This window comes from Scardinius erythrophthalmus (genome assembly GCF_964197995.2).
Source record: "Scardinius erythrophthalmus genome assembly, chromosome: 18".
Lineage (NCBI taxonomy): Eukaryota > Metazoa > Chordata > Actinopteri > Cypriniformes > Leuciscidae > Scardinius > Scardinius erythrophthalmus.
In genome coordinates this window covers 6,265,525-6,292,199 of record NC_138238.1, presented here as the reverse complement: position 1 = coordinate 6,292,199, position 26,675 = coordinate 6,265,525, and the positions used below count along the sequence as shown (strand labels likewise).

At 36.1% G+C, this 26,675-nt stretch overlaps 1 protein-coding gene across 1 annotated transcript in view; it reads left to right on the top strand.

Moving 5' to 3' along the window:
* The window catches only part of cdh12b (cadherin 12b), a 91,822-nt gene extending 66,006 nt beyond the window's left edge, over positions 1-25,816 (top strand). Inside the window, exons 7-11 of the mRNA XM_081393515.1 lie at positions 3,044-3,180; positions 8,864-8,985; positions 10,411-10,528; positions 16,793-17,044; positions 24,595-25,816. Coding sequence (XP_081249641.1) covers positions 3,044-3,180; positions 8,864-8,985; positions 10,411-10,528; positions 16,793-17,044; positions 24,595-25,118 — 1,153 coding nt within the window. The 3' untranslated portion in view covers positions 25,119-25,816. The remainder of the gene's footprint in view (positions 1-3,043; positions 3,181-8,863; positions 8,986-10,410; positions 10,529-16,792; positions 17,045-24,594) is intronic.
* Positions 25,817-26,675: the final 859 nt, after the last annotated feature.

Below are 26,675 nucleotides of genomic sequence, written 5' to 3'. Positions count from 1 at the left end.
GAGTCAACTCACAGCCGCTCCGCAGCCCTGCTGAAAATGTAAAGCAGAAACGCTTAATATCAGATAACGTCCATAATAATTGGACTCTGGGTTCGATTTTTTTTATCATTTTAAGTGGTTATGTGGAGCAACATGAGAGGGGAATTTGGTAATCGTTGTTTAGGTACATTAAACCACGTAAAGCTTTTTAACGCACATGAGAACCGTGTGGAGTCAACTCACAGCCGCTCCGCAGCCCTGCTGAAAATGTGAAGCAGATTTTTGAATACATTTTTATTTATTTACATTAGTAAGCTACAGGATACGTCTTTCAAAACATGACCTGAAAAAATAAAATAAAAATGGTACCCAGCCCTTCTGAAAATGCGAATGCGTCTCTGTCCCCAGCACATTTCAAATCAAACTGACGCCCATGTATTCGACTATGAGGTTCATAGTCGAATCAGACCTCTCCGAATCGAATCGTCGAATCCTCGACTATTAGAAGTCAGCCCTAATTCTCACTATTCTCTTCTATAGTGATACTATTATCACTATTCTCTTTAGCTATTCTTTCATCATCTTGCCACACACCAACAGGTTTTTGTTATAAATAAAATGTTTATATTCGCAATCTTTTACAAAAAAAAAAAAAAATATTTAATAATATCCTGTTGCGCTTGTAAATCCATCATATTATGGAAGTAAAGTGGGTTTTGAACAGCCTTCCATGTTGATTTTAGATCAATTTGTCCTCAGATGCATCTGTATTTATGAATGTTTGCTTTTTAACACACTCATTTCCTCTGGGATATTTATCTCATTACACATTTGGATCTCAGGCCCAGCAAAGCTGCTATTTCATCTGAATCGACCCACATCGCTTGCTTTATTTTTCCAAATACTTATGAATGTTTTAGCATTAAAAATGTTAGCACTATGTTAGTCAACATAGGAATATGCTCAAACTATCCTGACTGCATGACCCCTGATAAAATTCAGGAAACAGACATTAGTTTAACTGACTCTCACATCATGCAACAGGAATAGAACAAGACTTATGCAAGTTGTTAAAATAGGACAAATTTGATGTTCTGCTTCATCTCTCCGCACAGCCAAGGGTCTGTCGAGCCGGTCTCTTAACTACTTTCTACAATGAATAATTTGTTCATCAGTCTGTTTGTTTTGTAATCTCGTAGTCGTGTAAAGTTTAATGAAGCAGCATATTGAAATTCTGTTTGAAGCTTTTTTTTTCTTTTCTTTTTTTTGTTGCAGCAGCAGCATTTGCGGTTTAAAATTTTCAATTAAAAAAGGCTTTGCTCAAATACAGTAGGTTAATGATCAGCTAATTAGAAATGAACCAAAAACTTGTATAGACCCAAGTTTGGTTTGAAGATGAAAACATACCAAGCACAATGCTCTCAGCATTTTTAACATGCACTCACTGCGTTCAGCGTGGTCTTGCGTCTGTAAAAGCAGAAACGAAAGCTGTTGCTCCCCGTTTGTTCATATGTAAATTACTCAAGCTTATTTTGTTCATTAGATCTAAAGATCTGAAAAAACAAACAAACAAAAAAAAAAACATACATTTACCCGCCCATAGACCCTGCCCTCCAAGAAATCAGTACAGAAGTGGACAACTGAGACGGAATAAATCACCAGATGTAAACGGGAATGTGTTTCCCTCATCTATTTGTAATCCGATCGACCAAAATGCATCTTAATACCAGGTGTAAACATGGCCTGAGGGTTGAACAATCTTTCCCCAACTATTTCCTGTTTTGAATGTGCTATATTAACACATATCACATACTGCTCCGAGACATGAAGGTTGAGGATCCAAATGCAGTTTATTCTGAAAGGGTAATCCAAAAACGTAATCCAAAGACGCAATCCAAAGTACAGGCAAGGTTTAACACAGGAAGGCAGTCCATACAAACAAACACAACAAAAAGGCAGGGGACACAGGCAAAAAGGGGAATCCAAGAAACAGGCAAAGATCAAACACCAAGAACACGGGATCAACAGAGAGAATGCTCGGAATTGCGGTACAAACACTAAACAAGACTTCGCAGGGAATGAATGTGAAAACCAGGCTTATATGGGGTGAGCTAAACAAGGTAATGACATACAGGTGAATGTGATCATGGCTGATTAGTCGATGGGCAAAGGATGATGGGAAATAGAGTCTGTGGATGTGTGGTGATTTTTCGGGTTGGAGTGCCCTCTGATGGTAATCCCGGGCACTCTCACTGGTGATCGTTACACACAGACTGAGAATGAGTCATTTATATGCATTACATTCCCACTGCTGCAGTCTCTATATGGTGTGTATGATGATTATTATGGAGAATCAGGCCTCCTAACGGTTGTGAATCAGAACATCAAAGGCTTTTTGTTGAGAATCCAATGCAAATGCACAAAAATCCTCAGATGTTTTTCTTTTTGTTGACCACCTTTTGAGTAAATTTAACAAGGCAGCAGCTGAAATGTGTAAACTATAAACCCCGTAGCATCCCACCTCACCCAACTCTCCCACTTAATTTCCCTTTGCTCAATTCTAGGTCAAGCCACAAATAAACAAACAAGCAATGTTGAAAATACCAGCCATGCATTAATACGTCCAGAAGTTCAGGTTTGAAAAAGTGTTTGTGAGAGAATGAGTCCAAACCGTCAAGTATATGTGAACGAGGTCATCGCAAACCGAACTTTCTCATGCATATACTGGGGGGCAAAGTCTCACCGAGACGCATGTAAAACACCCCCTGAGAATGGTTTACGGGGTGTGTTAACAAGGTTGCTAGGCTATTACACCGACATCACATCTGTTCAAAACTGGACCCACACATAGCAGTTCGCTAGAGTGCACAGTATTGTCTCGCCTGTTTGCCGCATGACTAAATCAAACATAATGAGCACTGTGCAAAACTGTGAGGACGAGAAAAGAAGGACAAAAATGGTAATATATACCCTTGAACATCGCCTACAGTAGTGCCTAGCCTAGTAAGGGTGAATATGCCCCTCAAATGTACTGTATGAATTAAATCTGTTCTTTGTTCTTCAGGTATTCCATTGACTGGAAGAGCGACCTGGACAGTTTCTTCGACATCGATCCCGTCAGAGGAACCATCTCGACCAATGAGCTTCTGGACAGGGAGAGTATAGCGCAGCACAACATTTCAGTTGTGGCCACTAAAGTTAGTAAGTATGGCTGTGAACCTCAAAAGTGATTCATAAAAGTCCAATTGTCTTAAATGCAGGGATTTTATCTAACGGATTTACGGTGGCCCATCACTGCGCAGTCAGCAGCAAATTCCATTAAGTCTGCTTTTTACGAGCATTCATAAAATATGACGACTCTCCTGGAATATGTATCATTACTACAGTGTCTTTCTTTTCTCCTTGACCTCCTGAATTTAGCAATTGATGTATTCTCAAGTTCTTAAACTGCTGGTGAATTAGTTGTACTTGCCATCAGTGTGGTCATATATAGAAGACTTGGTCTCACATTATGTCATCATGAACAACAATGATACAACATTAACAATAAGGTGTTTCAAAGTCAGGTTCAAAGTTTATATTTTCATGTTACTGTCTTACTGTTCACAATTCATTGGTGCATGTTAAATCTGCAGCATCTGCAAGATTTTTTAAATGTTTTATTTTATGCTCACCAAGGGTGCATTTATTTGATCGAAAATATAGTAAAAACGGCAATATTGTTAAAAATTTGTACATGAACCTTCAGAAATCCTTGTAATATGCTGATTTGCTGTTCAAGAAAAATTTCTGATTATTATCAATGCTGAAAATACTGCTACCCATTTTATTTTTTTGTGTGAAAAGAGTGATACTTTTTTCAGGATTCTTAATGAATAGAAACTTCAAAAGAACAGCATTTATTTGAAATCTTTTATAACAAAATGAAAACTCTTTGCAGACACTTTTTTTAATCAGTCCTTGATGAAAAAAAAACAAATATATATATTTTAACAGTATATATGTTTTATGTATTTATTATTATTATTATTATTATTATTATTATTATTATTATTATTATTTAAAAAAAAAAATACAAATACATTCTCCACCCCTTAAATTACTTTCCTTTTTGGATGACACCACAAATTAATTTTACTGTTGCACTTGCAATTGCAATAACTGGGTAATAACTAGGTACTAACCCTGGACCTGTCCCTAAGCCCAATCTTAACCCATGAAGTTACCTTATATTACCAGTACTTTTTTGGGTAACTGAGTACACAATCACATTTTACAATGTCAGCCCTCCCCTCCAGCCACCTCAGTTGTGCTAAATAACACCCACTTTTTTCCATAAGCCAATCAATTCTCAAAGTCCCGGCCTACAATTTTTATGTTTCTGGTTGAAAATGCTATTTCATTTGGAAAGGCCTTCAGATTATGGAAGTAAAAGGGGTTGCTAACTACATTTCGCACTTACTATTTTAGGAAGCCATTTGAAAGGCGATCACGAACCAACATCAAACTTGTCATTGCTGTAATTGTGTTTGTGTCGGAAAAGATCTGTGGATTGAATCACCACGTAAATAAGCAAATCCATCGTCATCAAGTCGTCAAATCCGTTGAGAAGTCACCAGAGCCATTATCTCGGAGGCTATGTGGCGCTCAATCAAAATTACAAACGCGGCGACTCGCATTCATTAAGACGGAATGGGGATGAGAGGTCATTAAAAGTTGAGCCTTTATCACCATGGTAACGGATATTACTCACTGTCTCTCAAGGTTGCACTGGTGATATGCTAATTGTGATTTCTAAAGCTAATTTGGGAGAGACTTAGCAGAAGTCAGAGCTGTTGCACTTCACTCCTCTACTGCACTGGGAATTGTCCACCATGTATTAGAAGCTCAGTTTTTATCCATTTTTTTTTTGTCTCCACTATCAGTGAAATTTTAAACAATTTTACATTCTGTTCCTTCTGTTCCTTTCTGAATATTAGAAAAAAGAATATATTTAAATTCTTGATAAACTAAGCCATCTCTATTATTTTTTACTTTTTGAATAACACTGTAAATAAACACAATTGTTGTATAAACTGCTTATTAATGTCTATTAATGATTTATAAATTATGAATTAACTGTTTACTAATGATTAATAGTGTGCAGTTATTATAGTGTTACCCACATTTGATTCATCCAATAATCCTAAAACCATAATTTCTTAACATTGATAATAATAAGAATTGTTTTTTGAGCAGTAAATCATCATATTAGAATGATTTCTGAAGGATCATTTTCTTTCCATAAACACGTTGTTTTAAAATATATTTTATTTATTGATTAAAACGTTGATTAGAAACCTTGATTAGAATATATATATATATATATATATATATATATATATATACACATACTTTTGTGTGGTACATTGACATACATAACATATATTTATATATAAAAGATCATTGTTCAGGCATCCCAGCTGAATAGTCCATTTTACTATTTAGCATGTCCCTAAAAATTAGTTAGTTTTTAAAACTTTTTCACCCACCTCTGCTATTTAGAGCTGTAAATTGAACACAAGAAGTATTGAACCATCCATTTTTTGCAGTCTTACATCTTATAAATGCTCTTTTCTCTCTTAAATGCTCTCTTTGATGTGCAATTCCCTCACTAGCATTATACAGAGTCTTGTAAAACATGCGTGACTGCTTTTATATCTCTCAGAAGCAGTGATTACGAGATGCGCAGAACACCTGTTTAACACCATCACAAGCTAGTCTAGCATATTTTGCAGATTCTTGTTTTTCTGCCTCTCTTTAGCAGTGTTAATGTCACACCAGGTGGAATTCCAGATGTTCTGGAGTCTCTGAATCATATTGTGCTAAATATGAAAATGCTGAGGAAAGCACGAGTCAGCACGCAGTTTCCAAACATTTCACGCTTGTTGCACATGATGAAAACTTCAGCCCTTAGTTTCCATTAGAACACACAGATACTCTTGATTTACATAATCCCTTCTATGAATAGTCAGCTTGAAGAAAAAAGCTTTTTTTACTCTACAGTTACTGTAGAAAAAAATGTGTTTCAGCAGACATAATTATTTGCCCTGTTTACATCAATACCAGTTGAAAACGGGGACACAATCAAGTTAATGGAAAGGAAAGTGTTTTTCTCATAACAAGCTAATAGTCTGTCAAACATGCAAAGCAAACGACAAAAACATCACAAAGACTCATAAAGACACATTTACTGTTTGTTACTCTGTCTAAAAGTCTGGTGACTTCACTCTTATACAACATCACCATCTAGTGTTTAAATCTGTCCTTGTTGAAGCCATGGTTAACTAGATTAAAGCTTACTACAGTATGTTTAAAGGATATATTATGCAAATTGTAACATTAACAACATCATTAGTGAATATTAGTTTATATATGTTCATTATAGCCTCTTATAGTTCATCAAATTTAAATATAAATTTTGAGGGCATTTGTCAATTACATTTGTCCACTTCAATACGGGTTATGAGCAAACACACATACGTATTCTATATATCGCTTCCGGTTCATGTTTTTTGGATGTTTTTCATTAAATATAGAGCTGCCTAAAAGATAAGCATAACCGATGTCCATCGCATATTGAGATTGATATCTAAATATTTTTTGTTAGTTCATACTGCTAACATTTTGTCCGACAAGCAGATACGATGAAGACCTGTTTGTTCACGCGGCGTTCAGCGTAAAGCCTATAGAATATAGTTGTAGATTTTCCAGAGCAACCTCACCATTTTCATCAGCATGAAACACACACACACACACACACACACACACACACACACACACACACACACACACACACACACACACTTAAAAGTTCACAACCTGAATTGTTACATTATTTTCTAGATACTATTGATATTGTTCATAGATTATGTTAAGCTTTATAATGACAAACAGAAATGTCTAAAAGTTAAGTTAGAAAATTATAATGTGTTACCATGTATGAACATATTAAATACTACGCGGGTTCAAATTTAGTATTTAACATTTAGTTAGCCAAAACATTTTTCTTTCAAATCTCTTTCAAAACTCCAGTATTGGCTACACAACAAGTCATTTTCTGCAGGATATTTGGGGCAGAAGCACAAGGCCTGGATAAATATGATGTGTCAGATCTCAGATAAATTGTAGCAACAGTATTATTTTTATTTATTTATTTATTTATTTATTTATTTTACTGGACATCAGACACCCTGGAGTCCCTGGAGCTGAAGTAACAAACAGCTGTGCACACACACACACACACACTCTCTCTCTCCCTCACTCTCTTTCTCTCCAGGAAGATTGCTCATCTTCATCAAGGTCGCCCACAGGTCTTGGCTTTATACGGGACCCCTGGGAGGGATGAGTTCAGATCCCTCGTTCTAAGCCTTCTCACCTTCTCCTCAGACATGCTGAGCCCATCTCACGAACATGATCTATAAAAGTTTATTCCGCACTGATGTTCACCTCCACACACTGCCCGCTCAAACAATATCAGCAAGATGTGTTCGAACATCAATAGCTGTGCCAGAGAGGACACCAATGACCTTGTGTGTCGGCTAGAAACTTCTTGGATTATCTTTGGTGTTATTTTATTAACCATGTTATTCAGCTAAAAAATGATGAAATACATCTTTTTGTGTAGTTTTATGAATAGAATAGAATAGAATAGAATAGAATAGAATAGAATAGAATAGACAGTTTAGGAATAATATTTAAAAACCCTTTAAATTATTTATGTAAAACCACATGGTGGCAGTATAGTAGTATGGTTTAGAACATAATGTTCAAATCTTTAGTACAGTGTACCACTCTTTCTTTATGCCTGTAAATTATATTTTCAGACCTTTTGGTTCCTCAATAGAAAGCTTGTGTGATATGCCGTCTATGTATGATTTTAGTGAAGGAAGTGTGGAGTTTTTAATGTGATCCAATCCAAATACAAAGCGGTTCTGAATCCATCATACCTGTAGTTATAAAATGTATCGGTGATTCTGTTTTAAACACTCTGTTTGGGTACTTGAAATCTTTTCAAAAAAGTAATTGCTTCAAACTGTACTACCGTTCAAATGTTAGGGGTTGGTTAGATTTTTTTTATGTGTTTCGAAGAAGTCTTCTGCATTCATTTGATCAAAAACACAGTAAAACAGTAATGTTGTTAATTGTTACTACGATTTAAATTAACTCTTGAATATAGTTTAAAATGTAATTTATTCTTGTGATGCAAAGCTGAATTTTCAGCATCATTACTCCAGTCTTCAGTGTCACATGATCCTTCAGAAATCATTCTAATATGATGATTTTCTGCTCAAAAAACATTTCTTATTATTATCAATGTTAAGAAATTATGGTTTTAGGATTATTGGATGAATCAAATGTGGGTAATTCATCATTTATAAACCATCAATAGACATTAATAGACATAATAAGCAGTTTATAAATACAGCGATACATGCTGTATTGTTGATTTATAAGCATATCTATAATGTGTTTAATAATTGTATTTTCATACTTTATTAATGATCAATTTATCATTCCTAAATGAATATTGCATTATTTACAAGCCAGTTATTTAGGAGTTGTCATATATGTCAATATATCATTGCTGAATTAAAGTATTACTTTGCTTTAAAAAAAATCTTACTGAAGAATCGTACCCAAATTTTCAACATTCAAAGCTTATTTTATCTAATATAAATGTATCATGGTGTAGATATTGGCATGTTTATTTGGGGAGGAACAGAAAAGTTCCCCTAACTGAAGAACGACTGTAAATGTGTGCATTGTAACATATGTAATGAGTAAAGCAAAGTTCACAGGGCGCTGTTTGTCATAATATCTTACGTGTGTGTTGTTTGTGTAGATAACCCAGTGCTGACCAGTAGAGTGGCCGTCACAGTTCATGTGCTGGACATTAATGAGTTTCCACCAGAGCTGGCCATGCCTTACGAGACCTTTGTGTGTGAGAGCGCCAAAGTCGGGCAGGTGAGTGCATATAAATGGTTGTGTGTGCATGTGTGTATGTTTGCATGTCGAAAACCAATTCTGGTCTAATGAGCCATTTAAGATGATGTATGACAGACTCCAGACTCTGACAATCTCATTAATTCCAGAAAGTGCAGTATATTCCCTGTTCTAGCCAGGTACAGCGTGTGTGTGTGTGTGTGTGTGTGTGTGTGTGTGTGTGTGTGTGTGTGTGTGTGTGTGTGTGTGTGTGTGACCATGTATTTCCTAATCTACTGTATCTTACCCTCTATAACCTCTGAACCTCAGAGTGAACAGGAAACCTTTCTAAAAACCTAATTATGAGTTATTGAATTGTATACAATATATTTTATTTTATTTTCACATTCCTGTCTCACTTGATGGCAGTAATGGTAGAAAAGAAAAGAAAAAGAAAAACACATCCATTCAAAATTCTCCTTTTCTTAATTTGAATATGTATGACGCTTCTGGACAGAACTATGTTCATTGATACATTGGACAGGAAGAGCCTGGTGGGTAAGTGATGCATTAGAGCTGTGCTAATCGTCCTACCCAGCATGCACCTGTGGTGCCTGTGACAGCTCTACAGCAGGTGATGCCAGCGGGAGGGTGGGCGGTACGGATGTCTGCTAGCCACAGAAGATCGATCTGCTTGCGATGTTAGTGCACAGTGTTTCATGATCACTGGATGTGAAAGCAGACTAATTGGTTTTAGATGCAGAATGGAGAAGAAAAACCACAGGAGCAGTGTTTTAAACATTATTATTGAGCACATGTTTCCGGCTGATGCGTACATTCATCCGCTTGTGACTAGTTTTTTAATTATGCTTCATTTAATGATGTGAGTTTAATTGCTTCATATACTGTAAATTGGGTTGTTGTTTTTGTATAAAGTATATTATGTGGCTGTATATATATCTCCATTAATTATGGAAAATGAGTTTTCTACACTCTCTGTCTTTTAAAACACCCCCATGGTTAAAGATAATGTTTATTTATGACTATAGTTTGTCCATAAATACCTGAATATATTCATTTCAATTTTAATAATGTATATTTAATAAAGTGTAATATAACTTCCCAAGAGTTTATTTGCCTGTGTTCACTAATAACCTTCATAAATCATTAGAACATTCAATATTCACCATAAAACATTTAAACAGAAGTTGTATTCGTCTTTTATTCCATATTGTGACATATCTGAGTGAAACTGTTTCTGGAATGAGAAGAATGTAGGGCAGGGCTTGATTTTGTCCATGGGGAATTGATTGGTTGTTGGATGTTTGTAGTTTGCTGCTATTGGTGGATCTCATGTGAGTGACACATTGCCCCGCCCTCACCCTATCAGAGAAGAGATGTTGCTAAAAGAGGAAGGGGTTAATTTGATTAAAGATCAATAATCTTTCGATTAACTTTGTGTCACAGGTGGTTCAGGTCATCAGTGCAACTGACCAGGATCTCCCTCAAGCCGGACAAAGATTTTCCTTCAAATCTCCTCAAGAGGGAGTGAAGACCAAAAACTTCACCATCAGAGACTTTGGGAGTGAGTATGGCTGTTATTTCCTAGTCAAGTGATCTGTTTGGAAGAAGAGAAAAAAAAAAAAAAAAAGAAGAAAAAAACATATACAATTATAAATGTATGTATAATTTCATACACAAGTGTATGGAGGGCCACATTACTCAAAATTATATCAATAAATAAGTGTTGCATTATTTAAAAAAATGACTAAGTACATATTTTATATATATATATATACATATATGTATATTGTATTAACAATTTAATTATTAATTATTAAATCATATATATATATATATATATATATATATATATATATACATATCCCTTATATGCTAAAAATTGCTCTTTGTGCATGCAATCTTTAGGTTAAAAAATATTTAATTCAAGAAAAATCATGACACTGTGTTTTATGTAATTGTTTATTATAACGCAGCTGACGTGCTATTCTTCCACTACGCTCACTATTTTTGGCCTTATGAAATGGTTGTCCTCACTTCAGGCATGGATGCACACTTAAGATGTGATTTACTGGGACAAGGTGACAGTTTCCGCTGCGGGCAGTTCAGAAAAAAAAGGTGAAAAGACCTACCTGTAACATGCAAGATTTTCTTGAAAATGCCCACCCGTCAAGAAAATGCGGTCAGCATAAAGTCACAGAGACAAGGTCAGGTGGGCTGATCAGAGTTCATAACCAGCAACTTACAGCCACCAGGATGCTGGCGAAGTCTTTTGACAACATGTCATTTCTCTGAACATTAAAACACCAACTAAACCGCACTGATTTTATAAAACACAAACAGCGACATTGTTTATTGCCATTTAACCTTTATGACTGGAGCATGAGTGTTGCTACAAGGAAAAATCTCTTGTGAAAAACACAATTCTGTTTAGTTTTGTGACATAGAATCACATTTTTAGAGATCATAGCTGCGCTATCATCAGAAGAAAATAATGCGGTCCTATATATAATCAATGCTGTGTCTCTGTCTTCTGAAACTGTTGTCAAAATAATCTACTAGTGCAGAGAAGTCTGATTCGCCTTAAAGGGTAAGTTCGGTATTTTACACTTAAAGCCCTGTTTACAGATCGTTTCTGATGAAATTGAACGGTTAAGATTAAAATTTGGACACATGCTGCTGTCCCGAGAATTTTAGGTTTCTTTCGCTTTCCCCAAAACCTCTAGAATGGGTGTATAGGTGCACTGGAACAATCCTTCATAAAACGCATTAAACTTTCGTTTACAAAGACCTGAAACTCACCGAGTGGTCAGGGGTGTTCACTGATATGCTCACACAAAAATCGCTGCAAAAGATGCTTTCCAACAGGTGTTTTACCATTCGTTGTAAAACTGTGGATCTATTTTTCCAAACGTCTCACACCCGTAGATTCTTCCGCTGAGAGCTTGAATAATAGACACTCCAGCCCAGTTGGTGGCAATAATGCACCTTTGCCAATTGCAAGCAAACCACTGGCATTTCATTGAATACACAGAAGAAGCAGAAGAAGAAGCGGCGGAGTAATACCGTACCTCACACAGCTCTTTCAATACAAGTCAATGGAGTTGGACAAAAACTACGATAACACCTGTTGGAAAGCATCTTTTGCAGCGATTTTTGTGTGAGCATATCAGTGAACACCCCTGACCACTCGGTGAGTTTCAGGTCTTTGTAAACGAAAGTTTAATGCGTTTTATGAAGGATTGTTCCAGTGCACCTATACACCCATTCTAGAGGTTTGGGGGAAAGCGAAATAAACCTAAAATTCTCGGGACAGCAGCATGAGTCCAAATTTTAATCTTAACCGTTCTATTTCATCAGAAACGATCTGTAAACAGGGCTTTAAGTGTAAAATACCATCGTCATGAATCATTTTTTACAGACTGTTCATGTCAAAAAAAATATTCACCAATTCACATAAGTACGGAGCCCCTGAGGGGACCTGTGAAAAAAAAAAAAAAAAATAGGACTTTCGCGTGGGCACGAGAAACTTTCGCGTGGGCACGAGAAACTTTCGCGTGCGCACGCGATAGTTTCTCGTGCGCACGAGAAACTTTCGGTTTGCATTATAGCGTCATTAATACAAATGTGGAAATATGGATGATGTATATATCATTTATGTTGTTGTTTGACATGTTTTGAAGTGTTTATTTTAGCAAAAATCTCAAGCAAGGTGCTATTAAAGACAAGACTTAGAGGCATATTTTAGTCACAATTCAAATAATTGTATTAACTTTGAATATACTTTGAATAAACTTTGTATTTGTATGTGTATTGATAAAAAATAAACAACAGGCTAATAATCTTCTGCTACTGAGATGAAGGAAACATTTTTTTTAAAGAATTAAAGTTCACAAGATTGCTATTTATCTTGATCAAACTGTTCCGTCATCAGCTCTTCCTCAGTTCCGCACTGCAGAATAAAATAGTCATCCTCTGCTGCAGTTGTACGGATTCTTAACGCATTTATTGCAACCACATTTCATCTTTTTCTCATCAAACAACCAGATTAACGAATGCTTCGACACAACCCGTACCGAAGAGCCTAGACAGGTCTTTCTTCTGTATACTGTATACAGGGTGAATGACGACTGTTGGCCTACCATGGTCGCCCTCGTCAGTAAGTTTTAAATAATAATAATAAATTAAGATATAAATCAATATAATTCGTTGTAAATTAAATATTTTAAACAATAGCTACAAAAAGGTAATAATTGTATAGTCCTAACGTTCATGCATGAACTGTCATTCAGACTTACTGTCTAACAACCAGAGAACAGAGAACATCAGAGATATTAAAATACATACTCTTCTGAGTTTTATGATGTAGGCCTTTTTTTATTAAAATGTATCGGCCTATAATTTATATCTCAAGGATGCGAGCTTGTGCGTGGCGCACTCAGTCATGTTGAGAGGGAAACACGCATTATATTATTAGGCTAGTCTATTCAGAAATAGTGTAAAAGACCTGTAAATAAAATACAACATTAACATTATAAACACTATTAATAACATATAGGCTATGCGTATTTTACTTCCCCATAGCCAAATCCTTAAATGAATGGAATCAGAAAACAACAAGAAATGAAAAATAAGTAACCACTTATAATAATAATAATAATAAATACATAGTAGTCTATAAAAATAGCCCATTGTGTCCTTTATTACAAACAACTTTTAGCCTATTTTAAACGCCAAGCCTAAACGAATTTATTTGAATCGAAACTGAAACTATACCGCAAAGTTGGGTTCGCGCATCTTTCGTTTGGTCCAAAGTTTAATACTGAACAGGAATTAATAATCATTTAGGCTAATAATGAACCGGCTGTGATGTCAAGTTAATGGCAGAAGTGAACCGATGTTGTTAATATCGCGATTCGCCGGCGCCATCACTTGAATTTGTTCCTTGAATTTCTTTCTTTTTCAAAGGCATGACATTTTGTAGTCATTTTGAATGTACACAAATAAAAATATACATTTTACTGTTTCGAATGACAGAGTATGAAACGATAAAGTATTAAGTTATTTCCCCAACTGAGGAACAAATTAGGAACAACTGTTCCCCAACTGAGGAACAAACTAAATGATTATTAATTCCTGTTCAGTATTAAACTTTGGACCGAACGAAAGATGCGCGAACCCAACTTTGCGGTATAGTTTCAGTTTCGATTCAAATAAATTCGTTTAGGCTTGGCGTTTAAAATAGGCTAAAAGTTGTTTGTAATAAAGGGCACAATGGGCTATTTTTATAGACTACTATGTATTTATTATTATTATTATTATTATTATTATTATTATTATTATTATTATTATAAGTGGTTACTTATTTTTCATTTCTCGTTGTTTTCTGATTCCATTCATTTAAGGATTTGGCTATGGGGAAGTAAAATACGCATAGCCTATATGTTATTAATAGTGTTTATAATGTTAATGTTGTATTTTATTTACAGGTCTTTTACACTATTTCTGAATAGACTAGCCTAATAATATAATGCGTGTTTCCCTCTCAACATGACTGAGTGCGCCACGCACAAGCTCGCATCCTTGAGATATAAATTATAGGCCGATACATTTTAATAAAAAAAGGCCTACATCATAAAACTCAGAAGAGTATGTATTTTAATATCTCTGATGTTCTCTGTTCTCTGGTTGTTAGACAGTAAGTCTGAATGACAGTTCATGCATGAACGTTAGGACTATACAGTCAATTACCTTTTTGTAGCTATTGTTTAAAATATTTAATATACAACGAATTATATTGATTTATATCTTAATTTATTATTATTATTATTATTATTTAAAACTTACTGACGAGGGCGACCATGGTAGGCCAACAGTCGTCATTCACCCTGTATACAGTATACAGAAGAAAGACCTGTCTAGGCTCTTCGGTACGGGTTGTGTCGAAGCATTCGTTAATCTGGTTGTTTGATGAGAAAAAGATGAAATGTGGTTGCAATAAATGCGTTAAGAATCCGTACAACTGCAGCAGAGGATGACTATTTTATTCTGCAGTGCGGAACTGAGGAAGAGCTGATGACGGAACAGTTTGATCAAGATAAATAGCAATCTTGTGAACTTTAATTCTTTAAAAAAATGTTTCCTTCATCTCAGTAGCAGAAGATTATTAGCCTGTTGTTTATTTTTTATCAATACACATACAAATACAAAGTTTATTCAAAGTATATTCAAAGTTAATACAATTATTTGAATAGTGACTAAAATATGCCTCTAAGTCTTGTCTTTAATAGCACCTTGCTTGAGATTTTTGTTAAAATAAACACTTAAACATGTCAAACAACAACATAAATGATATATACATCATCCATATTTCTACATTTGTATTAATGACGCTATAGCAAACCTAAAGTTTCTCGTGCGCACGCGAAAGTTTCTCGTGCCCACGCGAAAGTTTCTCGTGCCCACGCGAAAGTTTCTCGTGCGCACGCGATAGTTTCTCGTGCGCACGCGATAGTTTCCCGTGCGCACGCGATAGTTTCCCGTGCGCACGCGAAAGTTTCTCGTGCGCACGCGAAAGTCCTATTTTTTTTTTTTTTTTCACAGGTCCCCTCAGGGGCTCCGTACATAAGTCCCTTATAGCACAAAAATCTTTTTGTGATTAAATATTTTGTTAAATTCTAATAGATTTAGTTGTGTCTATATTGAGTGTAAATTTACCTATTCAAGTTTAATGATGTCAATGATAGATAACACTGTAATTGTAAAAGATGTATGCAATGTAAAACATGCCATTTAAAATGGCAGCTGTCAAGGGAAATGTTATAAATGATTATAAAAATTTTATTCAGCATTAGAAGTAGCCTTATCTCTTTTAAAAAGCACCATTTAAAACTGCATTTTGTTTACCACATCATCAGATTAGAAGCATGAACATGTCCGATTCTGTTGGAAGGGTTTGGAACTGAGTCAGAGAGATGGAGTAGCCTTCAGGAAGATATAAATCTCAGTTGACCAGCAGTGTTACAGTAGGTCACCAGAAGGCAGATTGTGAAAGAGCTTCTCTACCTCCTGAAATCATTGCAGATGAATGTTCAGGCTCAAACATTCTCCTCAAAGAGATAAAGCATTTTATTTAGACGCCTGAGGGGGATTCGGCACTCAGCTGTAGTGTGATATCCCTGTTGAGACTGCATAGTACACTAAACACTGAATAGATTGTTCACTATGAAAAATCATGCAAGAGAGCTTTTTGTGATGCACAAAATCATCCGGATGAAGGATGCAGCGGTTATAAGTCAATAACAATCCTTTATAATGAGCATACTTCCTGCGGAGCTCTATCAGGTAACAAAATCACCAAACAATCAATGGCTGTGTGTTCATAAGCACATTCAATTTGTGGTTTTCTGTGTTTGGGGGTTATTATTAAGCTTAATGAAAAGGAAAATGTGTAGGTAAGGTAATCTTGGTAATTTTTGTTCCCCTTGTCACTTTCTGAACCTAATAGAAATAATATATTTTTAAATGTATAATATATATATATATATATATATATATATATATATATATATATACTTTTAAATCATATGAAAATATATTTAATAAATATTATTTATGAATGTAATATTGAATAATTATATCTAAAATAATTAAAATATTATTATTAATACATATATTTATATTCCAAATGAAATCATAATATTAATATTACAAAAAAATCATTATTTTTCTTTCGATAAAAATGCAAAAAAATATAGCTATATATATATTTTGGCAAGACAATTTTTAAAATGTATGCTGTATTTATTTATTTATGTTTTTTACCTAGATAACACTGCTGGGGTCGTGGCCCTGCGTAGTGGTTTTAAAAGGTGGTCTCAGGAGATCTACCACCTTCCTGTGGTGATTGAGGACGGCGGCCTCCAGACTTTGAGCAGTACCAGTACTCTCACCATCCGCGTCTGTGGCTGTGACACCGAGGGATCTTTATTAACATGCAGCGCTGAAGCCATTTTCCTCCCTGTGGGCCTCAGTACCGGAGCTCTGATCGCTATTCTGGTGTGCATCGTCATACTGCTGGGTAAGAAAACATCCATCCATCAGAGCATTTGACAGAGAGAGAGAGCTGCCTGTCCATACTCCATTTACCAGATGTAATCCCAGCTCAATATGGAGTGACAATGCATACTGCAAAGCAAAAGCTGCCAGGGCCTTATTTTGAAAGATAACTAAAGGAACTGTGATAGTGTCTGTCATAGCACAAGCACTTTTGAATCACAATATTTCCAAATAAATAAATAAATAAATAAATAAATAAAAAAAAACAGTCATTATCTATTTTTTTATTTTTATTTTTTGGAATGGAACACTAGCTTACATGTTACAAATAGTGTACAGTATATACTATATACAGCCTACTAATAATAAAAAAAATAGGTGAAATAGAATGCATTAATTGACAATAAATCTAATATGCCACATTGCTTTCACATGACTTTACTGTGCCTGTCACGTGACCTTAGCATTCAGTTATCATTTTGAAAATCATTTTGCAATTTGAATCCAATTTGGTGCAAAGTATAAAAATGAGCCCAGAAATAGATTCTTCCAGTTTATCACTCACCCAAATGGAAGATCATTTTGGCAGTTGGAGTACTCTAGGTCATACAGAAAAGCTGCATACTGTGCACAGTATACATACTACTCTATATACTGAGTAATAGTATTCCAAACAGCATTATTTTTACAATATCATTTTGTGATGCTAGAGTTTTTAAAATTACACACTTACCTTGAACTTAGCCATGAAGCACATTCACAAATTATTTTATGTCTGTAATATGAAATATCTCAAAGTAAAAGCATTTGATAAAGAAAAATACTGATTGGATCATGAAAAGTGCAAGAATGAGGCAGTTGGAGGGAAGATTTGAGAAATTGTTACATCAGTCGAAAAAGTTGTTGTTTGTTATGTCTTTGTTTGAAATAACATTAATCAATCATGCACTTTAAAAAGTATATTTTCAGCTGGCTTTAGGCGCTTCTTGGACTCCCTTTTTTTCTCGTCTTCGCCCATCAATGTCATAGTGAAAGCCCTAAATCTCCGAGTGTCATTAACATCAGATCGCATGCAGGCTGAATTACTCTCTATGTTAACTTAACCCCTGAGGTCAAGACGGGGGAAATCTCAGGAGTTATAAACCCACTTCATTTGCATACGGGATGTGCGAGGTGTTGGGGTGGAGGGGTGAGGAATGAAGTGGAGACTTTTATGGCCTCGTTTCCATGGTAATTTGTGTGGGCTGGCTGGTCATTAAGTAAGAGCGTGCTCAACAAAATGAGGTTAGCACTCGGCTGTCCTCGAATGAACCTCAGACACAGATCTCACTGTAGTCTGTCGGAAATGATGTGTATGTCCACCGGACTGACACTTAAGCCTATACTTCAGGAAAATTACAACACACAGACTATCTGCGAGCTGGACCGGAACGTGGACAAGTCTGCATGATATAAGTTTTGTCATCAGCACAGACTGCAAGGTCAGGATTGAACTTCCAGCTGTGTGCCAAATGCAGTGGAACGTGGACAATTAAGTAGAACTGAGGTCATCTATATTCAGATAGATAGATCTGCTAAGGGGTAATAATGGAAAAGTGAGTTTCCACTATTATTTACAACAGGATCTGCATTTCCAGGGGTTTAAAAATTAAATAAAAAGTGTTATAAGACACGACAACTTTGTGCATCAAAGCCACTCCTTTCCTGGTAAAAAAAAAATTCACTTAATTTTCAAAAGTTAATGAATTTGCGAAAGCTGAATGTAATTTTTGACAAGCCAAAAATGTCTATAACATTTATGCCACGCAATAAACTTCATTCCGTAAAATAAGTGTAATGAATAACTTAAAAAGCATTTCGAAACGCCTCCAGCACGTTTTATAATTACCCAGAAAGCAAACATACGCACTTACGCATGTTATCACGTCTGTCAAAAACGTAATCTGGCTATTGGTTGGAATATTAGAAGTAAAAGCATCGACATAACACACTCATGGGCATCAATCACTTCACTGAACACCTACCGGCTAAGAAATAAATAATTATTACTTTACGATCCATCATTTAAATATCAATACATCGATGTCTGTCAAAAAATAACGTGCACAAAACACAGTAGTATTTTCAAGAAGCAGTGGTCCAGCTTCCTGTTGATGATGATTTGATTTGTTTAGATGTCACTATTTTCATTTCCATTCTCCTCTCTGCTATTTCAGCATTCATGCTTTTAACTCCTCTGTCTCCATCAAATTTCAACTCATTTCCTTTCTTTATACCTCCACAATACACCTACAAAGGACACAAGGCTTTTTTTTTTTTTCAAAGTAGAGCAAATTAAGTTGAATCACAAAAGAAGAGGGTCTGACGAGACCTCAAATACAATTTAGGCCTTCCTGCATTAGCCATTATGGTTAAAAGAAAACTGGAATGAGTTGTATTAACAGAAGGCGACATTTTCGAAGAAAAAGTTGATTAGTTATTTTTGACATAACATGACATCAAAATATTCTTAATGCAAATCGCATTGCTTGTATTACAAATAAGAGGAAATTGGTTGTTTTGTAATAACTTGCTCGACAAATGGATTTCCTTTTCAGCTGACATTACAAATCTCTCTTTAAAGGGATAGTAAACCCAAAAATGAAAAATCATTTACTTGAAGAATGTTGGCATCATCTTTTGGTTTCCATTGATTTCCGTTGTAATTTTTAATCATACAAAAGAGGTCAAATAGGAACCAATCCATTTGGTAACCAACATTTTTCAAAATGTTATTTTGTGTTCCACAAAAAAAAAAAAAAAATGCATGCAAGTCTTATCCTTTTAATTGTTCCCACTGTATACACCATTTCCAGTTGTAAAAAGACCTCCAGTCATCATTTCATTAAGCTGATCTTCACACCACTTAGAAAAAACAGTCAATCCATCTTTTACCATTACGTGACAGCTTGTATTTAAGAGACTGCTGCAGCGCTCTTGCAGACTGACCTGTCTCACAGATACCGGCAAGCACCTCTCAGCATCACTGCGTCCTTGCTAAAGGTGCCAGCCAGGATCACAGACAGCGCAGAAAGAGAACACATTGTCGAGCTGGAGATAAGCCATTATCGGTGCTTCATTTGTCAGACTGACCCATTTCCCTCTCCACGGATGCAGTCATGGCAGACCGAGCAAGAGATCAGCGTACCGAGGACGAGGGCTTATCAATCTCTAACCTATCTCCTGCGTATGCCAGTCAAATCACAAACATTGACTCAGAAAATAGGCTACATGTTTGACAATGGTTGAGACTTACAATGCAAATATCTGTCACTTGGGGGCGCTGTCATCTCACAGACCCTGATCTAGACTGTTAGATTATATATAAACAACCTTGTTGTTTGTTTTTATAGCAATTTCCTCTAATTTGCTACATACTAATAAACATAGTATAGGTGATAACTTGTGTACATAGAAACCTCCTGAACATATATGAAATACTCCAGATCTCCATTACAGCACAGTCTGAGACACAGCATGTCATGATCATGGCTCTGTTTTATCCACCCACCCATCCATCCATCCATCCATCCATCCATCCATCCATCCATCCATCCATCCAGTTGAGGATCGTCTGTGGCCAGTCAATATAAAATGAATAATAAAGCGAGAGGAATTGGGTTCTGAAATAGTCACACATGATAGGTGAGAGAGTCCATCAGATTGAGGGCACACATTACTGCTGCAGCTTTCATTCCGTCTTTAAATGATGACTGCAGTCAGGAGCTGTTTGCCAATCATGGAAAACTCTGACAAATGAGGGGGTTGTCGTCTTGATTAAATGAGTGAGTGTTTCCACTGGCCTCTGCCTGCCTCACTCCCTGATTGTACAGGCAGCATAACGAGAACGATTTGAGTCACCCGTAGAAATGGGAGAAATCACAACACTCAATACAGTGGCTATAGGAACAGAAGACGGCTATGCCGGAGGAGGAATGAGCTAAACGGCTGTTTTTTCTTTTCCCTTGTCACATACATATTGGCTTGACCTAGCCTGAAAACAAATATGCATGAGCTAAATCACTCAAATGTTTGATATCATTATTTTCAGATTTGATTTACTGATTTGTGCATTTTTCTAAAGATGCAGACACATTTACAGCTGTTAGTCAATTTAACACAAAATCAAGTAGAAATCAATGTGATTGGGAATTTTACCCAAGGTCGCAAGATTCCCCCTTGCAGATTTGGGGCCCTATTTTAACGATCTAAGCGCATGGTCGAAAGCGCACGGCGCAAATGCACTTAGAATTCCCTTTTGCTAGTTTGACGACGGGAAAAATCGGCACACATGGTCTAAAAGGGTTGTCCCCGTTCTCTTAATGAGTAATGTGTGTTTTGGGTGTGACGAGCAATAAACCAATCAGAGTGTAATTTCCCATTCCCTTTAAAAGCCAGTTGCACTCACGCAATGGCGGATTTTGCAAGCGGTGTGTGTGTAATGAGCAGAGTGTATGTGCGTTGTGAACCCACTTATAGGCGCATATTACTAATACGCCCTTTAAAGCTGCATTCCGTAACTTTTTTGGGTTAAAAATTATCCAAAATACATTTTTGAGCAAGCACATAACCAGCCAGTGTTCAAAACTATCTGCTTGCCTTAGCTCGATTCAAAACCGTAAGCTTGTAATCATGTTTTTAATTCCAGTGGTACGGGTGGATTTCTGACGGAAATTCAAGCATGTCTTTGCGTCTTTCGCTGATGTTGTTAACATTAACAATTTGAGAACAAAGTATAATTTGCACGGTTTGACGTGATATGATAAGCGATCGTTAGATTTAATCAGTGCGATTTATTGCAATGCTTTTTTCCCTTAGTTGGTCGGAACAAAAGTGGATGTTACTTACTTGTTCAGATTACATTTTCCAGTGAAAATTCTTATGTTGGTCATACTTTCAAAAAGTAGAATCTGTGATTGCGAATGACAGTATCTACACCGGTGCTGTGACTGACAGCCGCACATTCTCCTTAAAATTCATCCGTGCTGTGCCATGCCGAGGCACATCCCACGTAAAGTTGATAATTCCGCGAATAACTGAAATTTCAGATTTTGAACAGAGATGGCAACAAAGAGGAAACACTACGGACTGCAGCTTTAAATGAAAAATATATATACCGCGCCTCTATTTCAGTTGCCTCAAAATAGCAACGCGCCAACAATGCACCAGAACACACCTCGTTTTCAGACCAGCACACCCATGGGCACACAAATGGGCACAAATGCATTTGCTATATAAGGCGAGACACAACAGGTGAATAGGGAAACATTTTTAAATAATAGATATCACCATGAAACTTCCTCAGTTCATTACTTACACAAGTATATAAAAAAATGTAGTACAAGTTTTTTGTTTAATTATGCAAATTAGGCATTATCTCATTAAATATGCACAATTTTGCATATATTTTCGGTAGATAGATCTGAACATATGATGAAGTCAGGTGCAAAATTCTTTTTTCATTTTGTTTACACACAAGAAAAAAATTCAGAGGGATTTCAGGATATATGCCTTCATTACCTAGGAAATCAAAATATACTGTCCATATCCTTAAAAAAATCGATTTTCGTTTTTTTTTTTTTTATTAAAATGTCACATAAATCAGGCAAGGTATGATTTATATACAAATCCTTCTGAAAATATCTTCAGAATACTGCTAAGTGTATAACTGGAAAGTTTGGTGTACATAGGTAGCCTACATAGATTGACAAAAAAAATAAAAAATATTTGAGAAAATAGCATTTAAAGATTTAAATAGCTCTAAATGAGATTTCGTCATTAGCTTTAAATCCCCCTTTGCACATTCACGATTGGTTACTGATAGAAAGGATATGCCCATATTTGGGTTACATAGCGTTGTGCCGGAGACTCAGAGCTTTACAACGATACCGGTCATGACAGACTTCAGTAAACAGACGGAACTCTGCATGTCCCATTGGAATGCTAACTTCTTGGTAAATTCGGGAGAAACGTACTGCTGCAAGTAAACAAAATGTAATAAAATAAACATCTTAATGTATATTTATAATGTTTTCTTTATAGCAGCTTGAAAGAACACATATTGAAGGAGTAAACAAGCCCAAAATCTCAAAACTGACCACTGCATGAAAAATCTATGTTTTTGCCTGCCGTGTCTTGCCTTAAACAATGTGGCGCAGGACGTGAAAATGATAACTGCGTCAGGCTAAAACTAACAAAAAAAAAAAAAACTCACGTCGTGCCTGGCTCTGCATTGCAGGAGTATGATAGGGTCCTTGGTCATGTTGGTCATGTGGATTTTCTGCACTGACGTACAGAAAGCCGCTTGGTTTGAAAGTGAGTTCAGAGTGAACTGTGCTCTGTAGATCAATATACACTATGGACAATAGTCAATGTACCTTTTTTGCTCACAAAACAATTTGCCGAAATGTTGCTAATATGCAACACAGTGATATATATTGGGAGATGCTTATTCAATAAATAATAATATTTTTTTTTGTTCATTACTCAAATTCAGGAAAATAAAATGAAATAAAATCAGCACAGCAACTCCTTCTGGGAGGTATTTTAGACAGACGCTAGAAACTGCGGTCTTTGTTAGCATGCCTGCCTCCCATGCCGGAAACACTGGTTTGTTAGTGACTGATGTTAGAGACTGCGGTCTTTAGTGTCCTTGTTAGCACTCCTGCCTTCCATACTGGAGACACCTTTTGAGTCTTGCTCATTGCTGGGCGAGTAGGACTGTATGGGTTACATACAGGGGTTACACAGTGGGTGTGTACATACACTGGTCTCAAGTAGCTGGTCTTGAGTATTTCGGGAACTGCTGATCTACTGGGATTTTCACACACAACCATCTCTAGGGTTTGCAGAGAATGGCCCTTAAAAGAGAAAATCCAGCAAACTGCAGTTCTGTGGGCGAAAATGCCTTGTTGATGCCAGAGGTCAGAGGTTAATGGCAGACAAATCTGGAGCAACTGCATGATGATGATCATATCAGTATGGACCTGCACCTTGTTGAATATATGCCAAAAATAAAATAAAAATATACAAAATAGCTCCCAGAAGGAGTTGCTGAAATCCTGTTGACATATTTCCTATTTTGATTCCAGGAAGGAAAAACTTTTTAAAATGTATAAAACTGTATGTAATTATACACTATGTTTATCTGTATTTATAAACAAAATTCACAAGTATGAAATTGTATCTGTATCTTTTTTTTATATTAAAGTATAAAAAACAGTATAAGATAAAAAAGATGGTTTTATACAGTATAGATAGATAGTTGACCTCAAACCTGACAGTCAAATTGTATTGTATTTATATATTTTTTATATTTTATATTTATGTAAAAAAAAAAAGTCTGCATAAGATATATAAATATATAAAATATTACTTAATTCACTATTACTAGTTACATCAAACCTGACAGTCAGAGACTAAAAGCCACACAATTTCGATTTCAGGGGAGCTTTAGAGACCTTGTTGTATCACATTCTGAAAGCCTCCTGGTGATGTATTTTCATTTGCGTTCTGCTTGTGTGTTTCCTGCAGTGATCGTGGTACTCTACGTGGGGGTTCGGCGGCAGAAGAAGAAAGAGACTCTCATGACATCCAAAGAGGACATCCGTGACAACGTCATCCATTACGATGATGAAGGAGGAGGCGAGGAGGACACGCACGCCTTCGACATGGGCACCCTCCGCAACCCCAAAGTCATCAAGGAAAATCTGTTTCGCCGAGACGTTAAGCCAGAGTTGGGTTTGTGTCCACAGCGGCCAATAGCCTCTCAGAACAGCGCTGACATCAGCAACTTCATCAGTCAGCGGCTGCAAGAGCACGATGGTGACACTTCCGCCCCGCCATACGACTCGCTGGCCACATACGCCTACGAGGGCGAGGGCTCTGTGGCTGAGAGTTTAAGCTCTATAGAGTCTGTAAAGGGTGAAACAGAGGAGGACTACGATTACCTCAACGAGTGGGGGCCTCGCTTCAAAACCCTCGCAGGGATATTCGGAGAACGATCAGAGAGCCAATCAGACGTAACATCCAGCACCGCCACTGAAAACAAACACTGATGTTTTTTTTTTCTTTTTCTTTTTTTTTCTTTCTTTTCTTTGCTTTGAAACAAACGTAGATGTGTGTTTAACTCTGACTTTTCTTTTTACAAGATTTCATTGTATTATTTTGTATATTGAACTTTTTAGTTTGCCTTTATTTCGCACTCAAAACAAGAGAGGATAAAGGAAGCCAGAATAAAATGCAGCCGTCAGGTTATCTGTAAATTAATGTTGGAGGTTTTTTGGTCGTATTTAATCAGCTTTCATTTTCAAAAAAAAAAAAGAAAGAAAGGAAAAAAAAAAACACATAGAAATGCAAAGTTTTTCTGACATCCTTAAAAAGTGCCTCAATGGAGTTGGTTTGTTATTGTTCTTTTTAAGGTTTAGCTTTGTTTTGTCACCCTTCTTAAGGATGAGTGGCGTCCCTAACCGAAGCTTCGTTGGAGGGAGTTTTGAGGAGGAATTGTCTACACGGGCCTTGTTTGGCCAAAGATGTTTGTTGAATGTTATTTATGATTCTATTTATTTATTTGTGAGGCTGTTGAGACGGGTTGTAACGTTTTGTTATGTATTTAATCTATTTATCATGATTTCAAATTGAATATGAATTTCTTATTTTTTTGAAGACACAAGGATTTTCATAATTATTTTCTCCTCACAAGGACATGGACGTTGTAGTCCCAAGAGGAACTTGTATAGACTTGTACTTGTTGTAAAAAAAAACTACTTTAGGGCTAAACATGAGCTATTACAGTTGAGTCCTGTAATAAACACAGTTTTCTTAAATAAACACCACTTGAAAAAAAAAAAAAAAAAAAAAAACATATTTCAATTGCTTAAACCTGTTCTGGGTTTGTGTAGAATCCAAAGATCCAAAAGACAACAACTTGTACCCAATGCCTGACTTTCTAAATCCCAAACTATAGGTCTGATTGTGCTTGAGATATGGTGATATAACAGACAGAGCCGAGAGAGACTGCTGAAAATGAGATGGGTTATCAAATATACTCTTTGATCTTATCATGGTGTCCGCTGAGTCGGAAGGAGATTTCTTGAATCACACACTGCCAATCAATGAAAGAAGGCTGCATACAAGGCACACACACACATACCATATCACTGTTAGCACATCAGTCTCTGTGCAATACAACCATGATGAGTCCATAGATATTCAAGTATTAGAATAGAGAACTTTATCAGATGAACAAGCAATCAATCAATATACAAATAATTGTCTTTCACAGAAATAGTAGACGAGATGGATTTACCATAGTAAACAGATATTTTGGTTATTCATCCACTGGGATGTTAATTTATTTGGTAGTAGAGCTAATTAAAATTGGCTCATAATGTACCGTTCTATATCAGTTATTCATATGTCATGAACTCAGACTGCTGTGAAACCAAACCAAACATCATCATGCAGGCATGTCAATGGAAAACCTCTGTACCGGTTGCATTTGTATTACTTTGTTTGTCTTGGGGCATGATCTAGGCTAGGGCACTCTATGAATATGCAAATGCACCTGTCGTTACTAATTTGCTTAATGACTCTCTCCATGGGAAAGTCGGACA